General features: G+C 29.3%; 1 protein-coding gene and 1 long non-coding RNA gene across 2 annotated transcripts; both read left to right on the forward strand.

Moving 5' to 3' along the window:
- The first annotated feature begins 1937 nt into the window (after nt 1-1937).
- On the forward strand, nt 1938-5011 carry LOC118646835. Its single transcript, XR_004964265.1, has 2 exons — nt 1938-3818; nt 3886-5011. It is a non-coding gene; the product is annotated as an uncharacterized LOC118646835 (long non-coding RNA).
- Nucleotides 5012-16495: 11484 nt separating this feature from the next.
- Nucleotides 16496-18559, forward strand: LOC118644164 (acyl-CoA Delta(11) desaturase-like). The gene is made up of 5 exons (XM_036290624.1): nt 16496-16765; nt 17031-17161; nt 17392-17597; nt 17724-17906; nt 18017-18559. Exons 1-5 carry the CDS (start codon nt 16510-16512, stop codon nt 18369-18371), a joined length of 1131 nt encoding a protein of 376 aa, XP_036146517.1. The 5' UTR covers nt 16496-16509; the 3' UTR covers nt 18372-18559.
- The last annotated feature ends 1483 nt before the right edge of the window (nt 18560-20042 follow it).

A 20042-nucleotide genomic window follows, 5' to 3' on the forward strand; every position in this document is an offset into this window, starting at 1 on the left:
AAAAAAATATTTATAAGAGTATCTTGTACTCTGAAAAGACAGTTATATGGAGAATCGAATTGTGTGTCGGTTAATAAACCTATATGTATTCAAGTGAAAGAGAAATTGATTCATCGATTTAGTGATACGTGGCTCATGTTATATTAGTGTTATATGAGAGAAAAACCACAGTCTTGATCAATTTTGCATTCACTATGCGCTATAAAGGCTCAGGAACCGCGAGAATGCATCATTATGCAATATTTTCCTCACAATACGACAATTTAAAGACTCAAGAACAGTATTTAAAATCGTCAAGTTTAATTATAATTTTCAATCTTTTATTATAGCTTTATGAGTTTTTTTATATTATTGTTCAACAACTTTATAGATTATTTTTTTATGGATTTATAAAAAATTCGATATACTGTATATATCAAAATAAAAAATACTGACATTACTTTAATTTAAAAAATAATTTACTATAAATAATGTTATTCCGACAAAGTAATACAAGATTAAACAATATATCACATAGACTGCATCAAATATCTTGTTTGACAAAAATAATAATACTTTTAAAGCTTTCAGGTATTTTGTTTAATGTGAAGAAATTTATAGATGTTGTCTTCGTAATCTATCGTTAATGCCAACATTTGCAGTTCACTTCATGAGAACGAGAAACAACTCGATATAATTCGTGAACCTGATATGATTAGAACTCTAATTATATTTCTTCTTATTTTTCACAATTTAATATAATATCAGTAGATTTATTAATTCAAGATAAAGAAGTATATTAACTGAGTTTAGAATTATATATCATAAAAGGTGTGTATAACATATATATGTTATATCTATATAAATTTATATTTAAAGGAGAGGACATCAAACAGATATGATAAAGATAAGTAAAAAGATTATTTATATAATGCGCAATAAATTTAAAATAATTAAAATAAAAAGTAAAAGACTTATTTTCTAAGAAATATTTTTGATGCAAATTAATAATACTTGATATTGCAATTATTATTACTTTTTAGCTAAAATAATTATATTTGTAATTTTATATTGTTGATTTAACATTATATTAAATATTCTTCCTTACAAATATTCGGTTTTTCATAGTTTGTTACTGAGTATTAATCAACATTTAATAAATTTTATTTTTTGATATAGTTTATAATTATTACGATTTAAAATAGCAATATCAAATGTTTAATTTTAGTATATTAATTTAAAAAAACAAAACAGAATTGTTTATAATTCTCATTACTTTGCATTTGCACTCACTGATGTGCCGAGTGTGGCAGCACTAACTAGAAAGGACATTTCAATTCCTTGTGTGTTTTAAAATTTTTTAAATTTACAAGTAAATTATATAAAGTTATACTATAGATATTTGAAAGTAACAGATATAATTCTTACAACAGTAGTATTATATACATAAAGATTATATTAATTATTGTCAAAATTGCAATAAAGAACATTATTTGAAGAACATCATGGCTAATAAATTAATTTTAAATAATCACAAATTTTGGATTTTAACTTTGAAATAAAAATTAAAAGTAAAATTAGATTCGCGTGCACTCTGGTGATATTTTGCAGACTTATATGAATCTAAATTGCATTTAAACATGAGATAATTTAGATTGTTTTTATCCAGATTAGAATAAAAATTTCCATTAAATCTAATTCGAATTTAGATAAATTTCCTCGAGTTTCCGAAAGGCTGATCTGAAACTCTGTAATTCCCCTTTTTCGGTTATCGACCGAGAGAACTGCGAGTATTCCCCTTCGCCGTGGACGAACGACGAATGGCAGTAGTGGCGCTGCTGATCAATCGAACCAGCCGGACCATTCGGGTACAGTATTGTCTTTACTGTTTCTGTTTGTTATTTTTCACAAATGTATGAAGAATTTCTTCTCGTTCGCGCGATCAGCCGCGCGTATGTATTCACGCCTTTTGTGACGCAAGCCTAGAAGATCGGTATAATAAATTATAAAAGAATCGAAATCGCGGATTGCAGTTGGGGAGAGAGTTGCATCTCCCCAGGAGGTGGCGGCGATGCTGCTGGTGCACCGCGCAACCCTTACCCGAGGGCGCGGTGTATCGGTCGTCTGTCGTCGGCCACCGCGACGTCGCGCCGTTGTAATTCTCTCATCGGTTGTCGACTCATTGATTTTCTTTTCATTTTCTCGCTTTAATCGCTACTACCTACTTTAAATTTATCGGTCGTAATTACAGCACTCGACTTAAAGGTTTATAACTCAATTTACATAACTGATTAATTTAATCCTTTAGTTACATGATTTTATTAATTTACGTGCGATCATAGTTGCAACTTATCGTCTGGCATGTAAGTGTCGTGATATTTATTTATGTAATAATTTCTTTGTAGTATGACGTATATGGACATATACATCTAAACGATTTATATCTAAAATGTATGTATTCCTGTTTGGATATTACTTCACATATTACATACTAATTTATTATAATACAAGGTAAAGAAGGTTTGATGCAAATCGACGATTAAGTAATTTTTTATTTATTTTAATATTATTAGCATTACTTAACATGATGATTCATTCTTGTAATTTAGAAACTTACGAATTAACATTTTAAGAATACAATTAGGCTGTTGGAATCATGTCAGCCAATTTTTTTTTATTTGGAAAATGTTATGAAGATTTCAATATATTGTTAGCCACGTGTAATTGCAAAATGTGTTTAAAATTATTTATAGTATTCTTATTATGTACTTATAGAAAGAAAATGTATTATGCGGAGATTACCTCAAAGTAGTGCCGGGTCCCTTTCAAAGAATTGAATAACGGATCAACGAACGAGATGAGTAAATATGTCACCTATTTACAATAGATAACGTATACGAATTGTACTTTTAAAAGTAGGACATCTTTATTTTCTTCTTTTCTCACTTGATCTTTAATTTCTCTAAAAAATAAATAGAGAATGTTTGATTTAATTACTTTAAGTTATCGACATTGTTTGCCTAAAGTGATATTTAACATCAGGAAATTTTTAATCAATCTCATTTGAGTTCAATGCCTCGTCTTTTTTTGTTATACCGTTACTTTGGCACGCATTTCCTAAATATATCCTAAAGGACTTTTCTTTTCTCAGCAAGATAAAAAAATTGCATATTTAACTTCAGTTGACACAACATAATTGCATGATACTTAATCTTTTTTTAATAGAGAGAGAAAGAAAAAAAAAGACAGTTTACAATTAAAATTAATATATTCTATTGTTAGTTTTAATGTTGAAATCTTGTATACGTACAATTTTGTACAAATATAAATAATGTTTATATAGATATATTATTTAAAAAGAATTTCAAATTTTTCCTTTAAAGGTTAAAAAAACATGTTTTTTAGAAAATTTGTTTTTTTAGACAGACATAAAATCAATTAGAATCGAGAAAAGGTCATAGCAGTATTTTAAGGTTTCTTATGTGATTATATATGTGTAATATATTCTGCGCATTATATATGTGTACATATATATAATGCGTTAAAATTGCACGTCGTTATTTTCCGTGCTCCCAATAAATATTTTCGGTTTTAAACCGTAGTTTTTTAATTAAGTCAAAATAATAATATCACAATATTAAATTTATAATTAGTTTAATAATATTAACAAGTATCTATTATGATTTTTTTCTCTCCCCAAATGCTGCAAAAAATATTACTTCAGCTAATGTTAGGAGAACGTATTGAAAGGTCAACATGTATTGAAACTAACATAATCAGTTGTTGCGATAAGTATTAGCATGTCTCGGTGGTCGAACTGGTTAAGATACCTACGGAATGTAAGTAGGTCCAAGTTCGAATCATGGTTGAAATAATACTTTTCCTAATAATTCTTTATAATTTTAGGGGGCAGATATAGATGCTTATTAGCATCAGTACTATTAAATTGGCTATCTATTTAATATTGTAATGTTAATATTCTAATTCAATGTATTTTATTAATATCATAAAGTGAAAAATTGTATAAGGTCTGTTTTTATTCTATAGGAACAAATGTTTACTCTATAGAAGTGAGTTTTAACTTTCATTACAATAATGAACCAAAAATTGTACTAGCTAGGTTGTCACTCTTTTAGAGTAGTACTTTATAAAATTTAGAGGATAAAAATTGCGTTTTCAAACCAAAGATATTCTTTCTTTAAGTAATACTTTTCAAGTATTCTCATTGTTCTAACTTCCTTTGTCGTTTGCAGCGCATGCCGCGTTGCTGTTTGTAAAAGAACTTTGTTTTATCAGTAAATCTTTGGCTACGGTTTGCGCTTCAATTTTGATTTCCACTGCTTTAAGATTTTGAAATATTTTTTAAAGATTGCAATGATATACATATATGTTTTACATATATAAATATACATATATTTAATGACGAACTGAATAGAACCATACTTTGCATTTCAAATCTTATTTCACAAACACGTGCAAGTCGAAACAAATAACTATAAATAATATAGTTTTTTTATTTTAAAATTATTTTTATTGATTTAGTTCTTTGATTCGCATTTGTAACTATTACAATTTGTTTTTATATAAAGCTATTTACGTTTTTTAAAATTGGAAAATTTGACATTTATTTAATTTAATTGTAATTAAATTTAGTGTAGTAATATAACATGGATATTGCTATTGAGATCCCAACCAGAAAGGATAGCCTTGACAAAGTTCTGCAGCGTCCACGTCTCGTCATTCCTACATCAATATTGCCCAATGTTATTGAACTGGCAATTTATGCACAACAAATGTTTGACGAAGGGACGTGAAATTCCGTTCTTACTTGGTTTTAACATCGTGCACGTTCTGTTAAGGCAACAACTCTATTTTGACGGAATATAGATGTATAACTTAGATACCGAATAAAATTTAATTATTAAATTACGATTTATCTCTTGAAAACCAAAGTTATTCTCTCTGAAATTCGTCAAATTTCTAACGGATTAATTGATTTAATATTTCGTGTGTAATGAAAGAAAGGAAAAAATTAGTTTTTAATCTTTGAACAGTTTTTACTTTTGACCATAATTCGTGTACTGAATTACATACTCGATTTAGTATTCAAATTTTAAATTTTCTATAATTAATTATTATTTTAATTTAGTAGGGAGTTAGAAGTTAGGATAAAAAAACGAATGGAGACCAAAACTTAATCCCATCTGGGGTATCCCCCTTTGTACCTCAACCTATTCAACAGTCTTTGAAGCAGGTCTAAGGTGAGAGAATGCCACCTTTCCTCGGGACAGCACTTCTGTCAGATTTAATTTCCTGAGTGTCTGGTCTGGAAATCAGTGAAGTACACTGATAAAAAAAATGTGCAGAGTCAATTTCCGCCTCTGTATCACAACATTAATAAAGAGGAGAGATTTATCCCAATTTATACAAATCCGATTCTCGCAAATGTCCTGCAGTTAATAACTAAACCCGCTGATAATCTAATAAAAACTCAGTGATCTAAGCTATAGAAAACTTTGGTCCAATGAATATTTTGGTTATTACCGTCTAGGGTTTTCCACCAAATATTATGATATTTCCACTTAAAGATACTCATCATCATCCGAATGTTGATACAACAAATTTCGGATTAACACCATTTTACTGTCAAGCTTGTTAGCCATTTTGTTAAAATTTTACTTTCTTTGTTATGTTATAATTTTGTTTTTAGTTATTATTTAACATTTTACATATTGCTTTTACGTGAAATTTAAAAGATAAACATTACATTATAATTAATTAAAGATTAATTAAATTAAAAATTGTAATTATAATTAAAATAGACATTGATAAATAAGTAATTCATTTTATCTCTTAAATTTTTTAATATAAATTTGTCAATATAAATTAATTGATTAAACTCTAGTTGTTGTATTTTTGACGTTTGTTATAACCCGTCACATAAACATGTTACAGACTATAATATACAGTACTACTTCTATAATACAACTATATTTAGAAACATTTAATTATATACGAATTTATTAAATCTTTTTTGCGGTTGAGTAACTAGGAAATCCATGATTAATCCTATAACGAATGTAAATTTCAACGTTAGAATAATTGTATGTAAATATATAAGTATAAAATAAAAATCCAGTGATAAAAATAGAGAACAATTTATTAATGTAAGCTGTCGCAACTATTAATGCATAGAATATTCTAATTGCATGTTGCAAATAATATGTGTTACATAAAAAAGGAAGAACAAAAAAATGATATATTTTTAAAATTAAATTCAACCTTATTAATGCAGTGTGTATAAATTTACATATCTAAACAGATAAAATTGGTGTCATAAATGTTTGTTAGCAACAATATATTGTATATTGTCTAAAATATCGTCTATAAAGCTATGAATTATACATATTATTAAATATATTTACTGCAGAATTTATAGATATATATAATAAGTAATAACTAGATAATTATTTATTGGATTGACTAAAATAAAATATGTCACCTCCATGAAATATGTTAAATTAGGTTAATGTCCGATTTCTTCTTGTGCTTCACACATTTTTATACTTTTTTTTAAGAAATAAACTATTTTCTTAGAAAGGAATTTCAGAATATCATCGTGAAAAATTAAAGTCTGTAATTAAGGAAAATCTTGCGTGCAAAACGTTGGAACATTTAACAAAAAGTTTATGTCTCAGCTAACAATATGCCTCCACTAAAGTTTCTTTCTCGCCTTCTGCGAAGAAGATCACAAAATGCAGCTCTTGTTTTTCTCCAGCTGAATTGCAATATTAGTGCCGTTTTAATTATCATTATTTATCATGCGGTAATAATTTTTCATAAATTTATGACTTTATTATTAAATTTATAGAAAAGTAATGGAATACAAATATATAAAAATTAATTTCTACAGAAAATAATTTCGGGAATTTATTTTTGTAAGTAAACTTAATTCGATAATACATACAAATATATGTATAACAATTTTATTAATATGTACGATGTTTTAAACAATACATAATATAGGTGTACATGATATTTTATACAGCATAATATCTTTCAAAAAGCTTTCTGAAAGATATATGGCAGAAAACTTTTTGAAAGTGTGGGTAATAAATTAAAGAAAAAGTTATAGCAATTTTTATTGGAATAAAAATTACATTATATTTTTATAGTATATATATATATATATATACCAAGTATAGTATTATTTTAATCATTTAAAGATAATATCTTTGATAATATCAATGTCATTGCCTGATTTTAAATCGATTCTTTTCAATACATATGTACATGGAAACATACACAGAAAAAAAGAACATTCTTGTTTTACCAATATCTTCGGTTTCAAAACGGAAATCTTGAAATAAGATTATATCGCGTTAAATTAAAAAGATTTACTTAAAGATTTATTTTAAAATTTTATAGTTTAATCAAGAAAATAATATTCTTGTTACTTAAGAATAATTTTCTTGAATGGAAAGGAAAAATATTGGATAGAAAATACTACATGTTTAAATCAAAGATTATAATTTTCTTAGAATAAAATTATCACAACAATTATATCATATTTTAAAAATAATATTTATAATATTAAAATAAAACTATAACATCTTGAAATTCAAGATTTTTAATTCTTCTAAGAAGATTATATATTGTTGCTTATATATGAAACAAGGATCGTGTTAATTTTAATACATAAGTTTTAATTTGAGAGTAATTTTTTTTTCTGTGTACGGCAAAAATATCTAATTATTCTTCTCAAATACTAAATGCTAAGATATTGTGTACAATGCATGAGCATATATGTATGATTTGCATATGATAATCAAAGTAACAAAATAATTGGCAAATTGCAACATAACGCCGGAATCGCGAATTAAGAGCATGAGAATGGGCGTGCGTTTTGTCCAATAGAAACAATCGATTTCGAGAAAGCAAACCATACAACTCTCGGTTTTTGCAACCTGTCACTTCCGTCGTCTGTTCATACAGGAGCTGTGCTTTTTAGGGCACCGACACAACGGGCGGGGGGTTTCGTTGACGGTCGTCATTTTGCGCGGGGCGGCGTAAAGTTGATAAGTGGGACATACGCTGCAGCATCTCGGTATTTCGTAGTGAACTCGCCACCAGGTCGGACTATCCATCCAGAAGAGTTGGTCCCCCGTGTTTCTTGTCTTGTGTTACTCCGCGACAAGATATTCACAATTTCGCCCAAGTACATTTAATTCGTCGCTTAATCGTAAGTTAACGATCCATCATTTTTTCTGATCTCTTGAACTGTCACTTAACAATTACATATATTACATATTACACATTATTACGCATATTAAAACATAATTATTGTTTAATAAATTAAAAAAGAGATATTAACAGTGTGCTAATTCTGGATATGTAATTGCAATCAACAAAATTTTCATATTAAAATTCTTCTTAAAATATGTATAAAACAAAATATTAGTTTTGATTATTAAATTATACTAAAATATTTGTTTTATTTACAGTTATTTGTATTAGTTTAGGAAAAAAATAAAAAATGATTACAATCACATAATTGCATAGATTTGCTATGTAATTATGAGTACATTGATATTATTATAAATATATATTATATACAAATGTATACGACTAATTGTAAATTTTTTTAATTTGTTTAATTATATTCTTATTTTTTCTTAGATGTGACGTAAATTTAAATTTAAATGTAAAGTTTTTATTATAAGGCGTTGCGATTTTATTTGCATTTGTTGCGTTTTACATAGAGTAACAGTTGATTGTTATATAATACACACAAAGTAAAAAACTTTTTATTAAAACAAGATTATTTTTTGTCACACTATTACATTCTTACAAAATATACTTAGAATTATTATTTTTTATACAATTGGTTTTTATTGCACGACTATAATTTTGTAAAAGTACGGAATACAATTTTTTTGCAAAATAATTTCCAAAATTTTTTAAATAGGACGTCTTTTTTTTAACTTTTACAATTTTTGCATAAAAATATTTTTAATTAATATTCTATCAAGGAAGCGTATTAATTTGAAAATGAAAAATAACTTTACTATTTTCTTTCCCGAAACATAAATTGTCAAAAATAATTTTATCTTAATTTTATTTAAACGACACTGATCATATTCTACACAAAATAATTGTACATGATCAGAATATTCTACGCAAATATATTGTACACAAAAAATTGTACGTGGAAAAACTGTGCACAAGAATTATCCTTGAATTAAAAGTGTGTAGTGGAGAGTTTTCCTACGCACAATACATTCGTGTATAATTTTTAATTTAAGGATAATTCTTGTGTACAGTTTTTCCTCGTACAATTTTTTTGTGTACAATACATTTGTGTAGAATATTCTGATCGTATACATTTATTTTGTGTAGAATATGATCAATGCCATTTTAATACTTTGTATCTGTAAAGAATTGCCCTTTTATCAATGTTTATAAATCTCACTATTTTTGTAAAACATTAATTGATTAATTTTGATGCTTTTATTAAACAGTTATTGATTAATCTATAAGGCTTATGACTATAAAACTCATGGGTAAATCAATTTGGGTTTTGTGCAAAAAAAAAATATATAAAATAAATTTAAGATAAAATTGTATATAATTTTTTAATTTTTTTTTTCGAAAAATCGATTAATGTTATCAGTTGTTTTTTATAGTCAATTTTTTGAAATTCGTTTATTTCAATAGTTGCAAAATTGAATTTTGCAGCATTCTTTTTATGTTAGAATGCTTTCTTATACTCCGATCTTACTTTTAATTGTTATTTTTTGACTGAGCTTGCTGGCTTATGAACCATAAGCCTTAATGAATTAATTATATATATAATCAAAAAGTTTATTATTTAATTTATAATTAATTAATTTTTTAACTAAATTTTAAAATTGACTCTTTAGGTGTACTATATATTGCGTACTCTTTTCTCAAAAGAATTTGCTTAATTGTTTCACTGATTTAAATTGTTGCTAGTCAAATGTAAAATGGCGACTATACGTAACAAATGTAAAATGGCGAATAAATCACACACGCGGTAGTGAATTTCTTTTATCTGCTGATGCTTCTTCCCATCTGTCGAGCGAACAAACTTTTTGTATGGCACACTTTCTTGAATGGTTGCCTTACTTATTAGAGTGGAATTGAATAGAATCTCATAATAATGCTAACAAACGTAATATATGTTATATATCACAGTTATTATATATTCTGCTTTGATATGGAAACATGAACTTTTTTTCGTGCATTAGTTAAAACACAAGTAAAAACATTCAGTGGATTGATAAGATCGAACGAAAACACATTAACATAATAAGTAGTTTTTAATTCATACAACACGTAAAATGTAAAAAAATCCCATACTAATTTGTAAAAATTAATAGTAATTTTCCTTACACAAGAATCTTGTCTATTCATCTCGTTAATGTACGTCATGTATTTTATGCATTTATAAATGCGTAAAATACATAACAAAAATAATGTACGTCATGTATTTTGCGTATTTATAAAAATTAACGAGATGGCTAGACAAGATGGTTTGAAAAACCGATTCTTATGTAAGAAAAATTACTATTAATTTTTATAATCCAATGACAAAACGCATTAAAATATGGTAATAACTTGGAATCAAAGTAACGAAGCGATTTACGTGCTAGCGAGTGAGAGTAATTTTGTTGTAACACAATTATGTTGCAACACTTGCTCGAGTTTCAGATGTATGCAATTCGTGCAACTGAAAGTAAAATTACGGAGAAATGGAAATACAGAAACGGAAAGGCTGTACTGCCGACACGAAAAGAAAGCATCGCCCATTGTAGTAAAAAATAATTACAGTAATCATCATATCAAACATCATTATACCATTTCGCGTGTTTACATCATTATGTATTAGTCTTCACTATTATGCACTTTGAAAAATACTTAAGATTTGAAAATAATTAAGACCTGTCTCACTAATCATAATTTAAATCTAATTACAATCAATTATCGAGAATGATCCCTATAATCACAATGTCGAGAAGAATATGATTATGTCTCTATTAATGATAATTTATTTAGGACGAACTAAATCGCAATGATACATTCGAAATGCAGTTCATTGTACCGACTCCATTCTGCAGCTACCACGCGGATTACTTTACGCAATTAGTAGTCTCGTAATTGTATTATTACACAAGGAAGGACACAAAAGAGCGCATCTTTTTAAGGGAAGTAAAATTTTGTGAAAGATTCCCGACTTGAAGGATATATCGTTGTTATACTGCACGAGTTGCATTAAGTGTTGACTAAACATACGGATCCGCACGCGAGGCGATATCACAAACTGAAGAGTACGTACGTTTCGCCTCAAAAGAAAGTCGTACATTATTTGTCAGATACTACGTGTAGCAGCACGCGTTGAATCCCGAGAGAAAACGTCACGTGCTGTAGGATTAGTAGGTCAGTGTTCCTCTTTAACATCCTCCGTTTCTTTCCAATCATCGACGAGCATCCGACGATTCATTTTTCGGTCATTAATAATACGAAGAACGATCTACATCATTACGGTCCATAACATTAACGCGCAACTGAAAAATCATTCCTGCATTGCGAGTTTCCAATTCAATTATTAATCATATTCAACAATTATTGTTTTATCGTATTTCCTTTTCTGAAAGACGCAAATTATCCGCGACGCTGTTTTTTGTTTTTGCACAGATAAGAACAACAAACGTGCTCGTGCGTGAATTTTCTTTCACTTCCGATGAGGATAAAAATCATGCTTTTCGTACAATTTCCTTATTGAGTATCAAATACAGCCGAAACCTGTCATTCCGGTCGAAAATGTGAGGTGCTACACGATCACATCCGAGAGCCTTGCACCACCTCAGGCTCCGTTATAAGACTAGGAATTTCGATCCGCGATTGGCAATGACCTTAAAGACGCCATTGGCCTGCTTTCCGGAGAACCTGTTCCTACTCAAGCGTAGCATTATTTATGTTCTTTCTCGTTTCTCTTCATCTTCCCTCTACCGCCGTCCCCTTTCTCCGCCTTGAACGTATTCTGTCCGACTACATCATGTACCGTTTTGAAATGCCGCAAGCACTTTTACTAGGATGACACTTCTTCGTGCCAAGCCTACGTACGTTCCGGAAGAGAAACGCACGCATAAGTGCATCTCCCGGCACGCTGTGAAGCCTGTACAATCTAGAAGTAGTTTTAATTAATGTTTTACTTTTGCGTATTAATTTTATCATTATTAGGGTAACCGTCCCAATTATTGCCACACTTTAAGCACATAATAGTTGAGGTGCTTATTTTATCATTTTTTTATCATGTAATAAACATTTTTTTAATTATTTACTCGCAAAATTACTTGCAATAATAGTTGTAATTATACACAAAATTTTTTTTATAGCATAATTATAATACAAGAATTATTATATAATTATAAATGAATGAATTAATTAATTAATTAATGAAATATTTAATTAGGATAAGCATACATTTTTTAACTTTTATCTTGGCTCCTTGATCTCTTTCGCGTTTTCAATACTTGGATGAGAATACTTTCATGAGTTTTTTTGTTAATTTAATATTAAAACATTTTTAATAGATACATAATGCTTTTCATTCTAATACTACAACTGACAAAAGCAGCAATAATTACGACAGTTGCCCCAGTTACGTGGGTATTATTAATTTCAAGTTATCAAACTTTAAATTATTTAACATGACGTTATATCAATATCTAAGAGTTTAATCGTCTATATATCGCAAATACAAAGATTTATAAAACGTAAATTCTGAAATTTATTTATTTAGTTATACATTATAATTATATAAGTATAAACAGCTTAAATCCAATACAAATAAGATCTTAAGTACTATTTTAAGATGTTTTCAATCACAGATCTGTATTAGCATCTTAAGACATTGCTTAAAACAATCTAAGAATTGATTACGAACGCATAAAAATATATATCTTTTTTTTACAATTTAAATAAGGTTTTTAAATGAAACTGATCATAATAATCTTGTTATTAAAGATTAAGTGAATCATAGTTTCAATAAATTAAAACTGCTTTATTTTTGTTGTGAATCATCTTTGATTATCATAAAATTTCAAGCGTTGTAAAATAGAAAGATACACGTTTTCGATAGCGCTTTCACGAGAATCATTCATACGTTCTTTACCACATGCATAACAGTAATGTAGTTGCAGAAAACGAGGAGATAGCTGTACCACTGACTTATGAAGTGAATCCGTAATTAACCTCTAGTCATGTGGATCTTTTCTCTTTTGATCAAAGAAAAACAAGAAAAATGATGGTTGCCGCTAACACCTACACTAAAAAATAAAATTGAGCCTACAACGGTGGTAATAAAAAATAGTATTTTTATCTGTTTAAGGCTCAAAACTTTGACAAATAATTGAACAGCTAATTATGGAAGTAATTACAGCTGTTTGTTAAAATGCATTTGTGTTACACAAATAATATAATTTTAATCTCCAAAAAATAAACTGTAAATAGTAATTTCCTAAATTCTGTTTTAATCCGTCAATCCATAATTTATGATAGAATTTTAAATATCTAACTTGATTCTGTCATGAATCATAATTTTGTACAAATGTGTGCGATTCTTCAAATATTTTCTAATGTATAAAAGATTATGAAAGATTATGAAAAGAATTCCTTTTTAAATTTTATCGCGATTTGTACATATAAAGCGGATTTAATTATAACTGATTCTGTGACGGATAATGATTTTCGTGCAATTAACATATAAATTTCCTTTAATCATAAATATCTTATTTATATTAAGATCGGGAGTAACATTAATGTTTGTATTAATTATATAACTTTCTCTTTGATAGCTGTAAAGTTCTCTAAAGAAAGTTCCTTCCCCTCTCTTCTTCTAACTGTATCTAACTATCTTTTAACGTCGTTAAATTGAACGGTTAAGTAAGAATTTATGGCATACTGTTAAAGAAGAAGAGCGTAAGCTACTTTGGAAATAGCATGTCAACCTGGTTACTCTAGGCAAAGAGTTAATATTAGCGTAAGTCAAGCATTCGCTCAAACTATGTTGCATTTGTGTTCTGCGAATGTCTATGCTGATTGACAGTCAGCGAAGCGCAAACATGTCCGTCACAAATAATCGTTTAACATGTGAACACTTTCAACGCAGTAATGTTCAAATTTTTACTTCTATCTAATCCTGAAAATTAAAACAATATGAATACATGTACATTGCTTCAAGACTGATAGCATAATACTATGAATTATAATTATTATAAAATATATAGGGAAAAGAAAAAAAAAGAGATATATATTTATTAAAGTTATTTTTATTCCTAAAGAGCTATTTCGTGACATTAACATTTTTTTATGTTAATAGTATTAAATAATATTAAATTTCTCTGACATAAAACACCAAAAAATGTAAATTATTTGTTATATTTTAAGATTAATCAGATAATAATTTAGTATTACATTTATTTAAAAAAAATTATATTATAAAATAATATTATTTAAGCAATAATAAGCCGAAAAATTTGATTTATGTGTACTTTTTTTATTTAATACATTATAAAGTTAACGTTACGTAAAAAAACAAAATAAAAAATCTATAACAATCTATTAAGATTTATACGCATCACTTTTATTTTTAGTTTTTTATGAGTTTACGAGAAAAAAATTGTGTAGTGTAAATCAGAGAAAATAAAAGAAACTAGTTTCTTGACTAAATCGCCTCGCAGATGTCTCTCGCCAAATGATCCGTAACACTTTCGATCTGATTGATAATACTACAACTCTTCAAGAAAGCGTTAGTAATTTAGAATAATGATACGACAAAGATAGATATATTATAGATATATAAAAGGCATAAACGTTCACATACACACACACACACACACACACACACACACACACACACACACACACACACACACATTGTCGCGGTATCGATAAATTTTATTCCGGATGTAAAATCCATAATGTCAGTAGCAATATCGTGAATCAGGTTCCGTTAAATTATACGTAAACTCTCGACATCGAGAGAACGCAGACTACTGAAAGAAAGGAATATTTAAAGTAGGGCAACCTACATAACTCGCGTAATCTTTACTCATCGTCAATCTCTTAGAGTGCGTATGGAGAAGGAACGACGTGTAATTAGTAGTATAAAATATAGGAGAAAGAATGCGCGTTTTAGTTCTGAGCATTTCTTCTAGGCCGACTGAAGTATCTATCGGTACTTGATTTACTTTGTGTTACGTTTGGAGAAGTAACTGTCACTCTTAAAATCCTTTGTTCGTTATTTTTTCCTACTGGAAATTTTATTTATACTATTTTTCAAATCTATCAATTTGCGGCTTATAATCCTTCACGAAAGTTACTTTTCAGTTTTAAATCGGCGATGTAATAATTTTTAACGGTTCTTCGAGGATTTTGCGGCACACGAGACATGATTTTAGAAGTAAGGGATCGATGATTGGTCACGAAGCTTTAGCAAAGATAAGTGTAATACGAAATAAAAATCCACTTTTCGCTAAACCGCAACGAGATTGCGCGCTAATGTAATATCACCGGCGATTACGAGGTTGCTCTGATGCAACAATCGCGTACCACTTCTTCGTCGTGAAGGGCTGTTAATGTGGTCGACATCGTAGCGGGCTCGTGCAAAAACTCTGCACTCTGTTTCGCGTACACAATTGAAGAATATCATTCTCCGCGAGACAGACCGCGGACACTCGTTTGGTGTGTTGAAAGCGCATCGTTTAGAGAATTCCCTTTTTTTTGCATGCGCGCTTTCCACACGTGTGTCGCATATATTAACCACACGTAATGTTCTAGAAAGCCATAATAAGATCGTTGCGTGGATGTACATAACGTACGTCGAGAGTCATTAAAGAATCATGAATCTTTGGTTAATGGTGGCATGACAATATGGAGGCCATTCCTCGATTCTTCTCACGTAGAAAAGAAGAAATAATAAAAATTGAATATTCGTAATGAGCAAAACGCTATTGAGATCTATTAGTATCGATTTCTTTTTTTTTTGTTGGCATTCATTTAGTTGGCGCACAAAGATATAAGCAATGAGTATGTAAATTATTAATTATAATAATAATTATGCACAATAATGTATTGTAAAAATGTTTAAGAATTATACGTTATTTATTCGATATATTCAGTTTGTCCGAAAGTATGTAAATGCAAATTCCTTTTGGAATTTTTTTATTTTATACTGTTTTCTCTTTAATTCTTCGAGATTAAAATCTATATTTTATTGAAATATATATGCATAACCGTTTAGGTTAAAATAAAAAGATTCTTATATGATGGAAATATAAAAATATTATCATTTGGATTTAGTATAAGTTTTTTCTTAAAGAAACACACACACACATACAACGTATATACTTGGCGCTTTTTAAAAATTTTTCTTCAAATTACATATATATCAACGTGACTTTAATTTTCGAGATGTAAATACTTGTTATAGATAGTCCTAGCAACATGGCGCCGAATTTGTTCGGCAGTTCAGCAACTTTATTCCTCGAAGCTTCCCAGCAGGATGTGTCGCAAAAAAAATCGGCGGCAGAGAAGGCTGTGACGCAACAATTGTCAATTCAAAAGACACAAACCTTGAAGCCTAAATATCAATGGAAGATTGTTTGGAGAAACATGATAGCTTTTGCTTACCTTCATCTTGGAGCGCTTTATGGATTGTATATTTTAATAACGGTTGCCAGATTTTACACGTTTCTTTGGAGTACGTTTTATTTATGTATAATATCTTTTAAAACTTAAGACTCGAGTGTTGTTTTATATAATATATAAATATATATAATAATATATATATATAATATATATAGATAATATTAATTGCAACCAATTAATTTGCAGAAAAAAACAACATAAAGAGTAGATATCAATAGCGTAAACTAGTACAGTCTATAAATTAATAATAATTACAAGTGTTTTATTTGTGAAAGATCTTATGATATTGTCATATCTGATTTTATTTATCTTTTCAGGTATTTTTGTTGCTTCTTTCGCTGCTGTTGGTGTTACAGCAGGTGCTCACAGACTATGGGCTCATCGGGCTTACAAAGCGAAATGGCCAATGAGAATTATTCTTATGCTTTTGCAGACCACAGCTTTCCAAGTAAGTCTCCCGATCATGCTGATTATATGAACATATTCATATGCATTTAGAAAAATAATAATTATTATTATTAAATTTAGTAATTATTATCTTAAATATAGAATTTAAAATAATATTACAGATACTTTTTAATATTATTATCAAAATATAAAAAATGCTCTAGAGACTAATTTTTTTAAGAAAATATTAATATTATTTAAAAATTATAATTACTTATTTTTGTTTTACAGAATCACATTTACGAGTGGGTGAGAGATCACCGAGTTCATCATAAATTTACGGACACAAACGCGGATCCGCATAACGCACAGAGAGGCTTCTTCTTCTCGCATATGGGCTGGCTTTTGCTTCGTAAGCACCCGGACGTCATCAGCAAGGGAGCCACAATCGATATGAGCGATCTCGATAAAGATTTTGTTGTTGTCTGGCAACGCAGGTATGGTGACTCTTCATCGACGAAAATACCGTTTCATATCTGAAATTAGTGAAATTTTAATATCACGCGGTTGTTAAGAAAAGATTACCGCTCAACTTTATTCGTCAAAATGAACTTATATTACAGGCTTTACATTATTCTGATGCCTGTTTTCTGCTTCCTGCTTCCTACATGGATACCATGCCATTATTGGAACGAGAAACCCATGTACGCGTGGTACGCCACCCTTTTCAGATACACGTTGTCGCTGAACGTGACCTGGTTGGTGAACTCCGCGGCTCACATTTGGGGCATGAAACCGTATGACAAGTGAGTATCACTAAAAATGCACCTCTCTGTCATTCAGTCTATTTCAAACCGTACAACAAATTTGATTAACAAAAATCGATAAGCGAAACGCGTTCATATCTTTGTCACAGCTCCATTAGCCCCACCGACAGCTACAGTGTTGGCATCGGCGCTTTCGGCGAGGGTTGGCACAATTATCATCACGTATTCCCGTGGGACTACAAGGCCGCCGAATTAGGCAACTATCGCACAAACTTCACTACCGCCTTCATCGACTTCTTTGCTTGGATTGGTTGGGCGTACGATTTGAAGACCGTGGGGCACAGCATGATAAAGAATCGTGCCGCCCGAACGGGCGATGGCTCGAAATACGAGCGAATGAACGATCATGATCATACACACGAAGGAGCTATATGGGGATGGGGCGATACTGATATGGCACCTGAAGATATACAGGAGGCCGAAATCATCAATAAGGGCGACTAAGCCTCGTAATTCAGTTACCTCCGTACGGCATTACACTCGATCGGAGTTGTGCAGAACGTGGACGTCCAACAGGGTAGTTTATGGTTTATAATATGGTTTATAATAGTATTGCAAATTTGTAATGAATTTAATGTTCAGTGTTTGGAAGATTTGGTACATCAAAATACATCATGTAAGATATTATACAATTTCTTTTATAGATGTGTTATACCTATTACACATTGATCTACACATCAGCAATAATTTCACGATGGTCATTAAATTAAAAATGATAATAAAATTCAATAATTACATTTAAAAACTAGTCATCATCGATCGATGCATCAACAATAATGTCACGATGATGTTTGTTGAATTAAAATTTATAATATATTCGGTGATCGTGTCTGAAAATTGAATATATTATTGCACATTACAATTTCTTTTTACAAATGACTATCTATCACATTATGTCATCGATCGATGTACCAATGATAATATACGATAACGGTTATTAAATTAAATTTTTTTTTCAACAGTTTTGTGCACGCATCATAAGGTCGATACAATACGATGCATCTAAGACGCGACTGTGATTACAGTGATTTTTATTTAACTTTGAGTAGAGATACTTTTGTTAAAGTTAATTACTTATAATACCGCTTTAATTTGTCATTTTAATATCATGTTCCTCCCATTACTATTCAATCTATTTGCAATTATAATGTTCTTTATTTCGTATATAATCCCTTATGAATTATTCACATTTCTATGTAAGACTTAATTTTAAAAGATTATCTAAATTTTATGCAAATGCGTGAAAATTGATGTGAAAAAAAGATGCCGTATTTCACATTTTTAACATATAAATTATCAATAATGTTATATATTCGTTGGTCGTGCACGCTCTATGTTACAAAGTCCTGTTGTGCATTGTTGAGTAAGGATATAATCATCCAAAGAACAGCGATGAATCGTTTAATGACGTCAATTAATATTTATTGTATAATATTATTCGTATACTATTATATCGTTCCTCTCTTCGGCCGTTGAAATACGTCACGAGTTCGATCGCCTTGCAACGAAGGAACGGAAAATCTTAAGGCGCGGCAATGATTTCTTAGACCAATCGCAAATTCCAGAATCAGTCGACTAAAAATGCTTTTTATGAGAAGTAATAAAGTCTGTCAGAAGAAGCTTGGCCTCGTTAGAGAATAAATTGAGATCTCGCGAATTCTGAAATGATTAAGTGGCGATCTGAATACGAAGTATGTTGGCGTATTGTACAATCAATTATGTACCTACGTATCAAATTCATTTGTGGCCTTCTAAATGACTGTTTTTGTATTTTAGACTTACTGTATTTATATCAAAACTATTTCGGCACTTCAAGATCAATTTTATAATAATTGCGACACGACGGAGTGTGCGAATTGTTACCGCGACTTGTAACACTGTTGTTATGATATCGAGTAGATCTTTTAGACACTATTATACTTTTAAATCAATATTTGTTGCGCTTCATAAAAAGCGAAAATTATTAGATGTTAGGAGATTTGTATATAAGAAGCGATTTAATTTTAATAGTTATTAACCACGTTGACAGAACTGTAGCTCATCGAATAAGACATAAAAGTAGGGCCTTTTGACAATTTTAAATATTCGTATATACTATAAATAACAGTAGTAAAA

This window comes from Monomorium pharaonis, chromosome 8 (assembly GCF_013373865.1).
Source record: "Monomorium pharaonis isolate MP-MQ-018 chromosome 8, ASM1337386v2, whole genome shotgun sequence".
Classification (NCBI taxonomy): Eukaryota; Metazoa; Arthropoda; class Insecta; order Hymenoptera; family Formicidae; genus Monomorium; species Monomorium pharaonis.

Excerpts from the sequence above, each read along its gene's own strand:
- LOC118644164 (XM_036290624.1), top strand. The coding sequence starts at position 16,510 with ATGGCGCCGAATTTGTTCGGCAGTTCAGCAACTTTATTCCTCGAAGCT. Across the intron at positions 16,766-17,030 it reads ATTTTACACGTTTCTTTGGA|GTATTTTTGTTGCTTCTTTC; the intron begins GTACGTTTTATT and ends TTATCTTTTCAG. Across the intron at positions 17,907-18,016 it reads GGCATGAAACCGTATGACAA|CTCCATTAGCCCCACCGACA; the intron begins GTGAGTATCACT and ends TCTTTGTCACAG.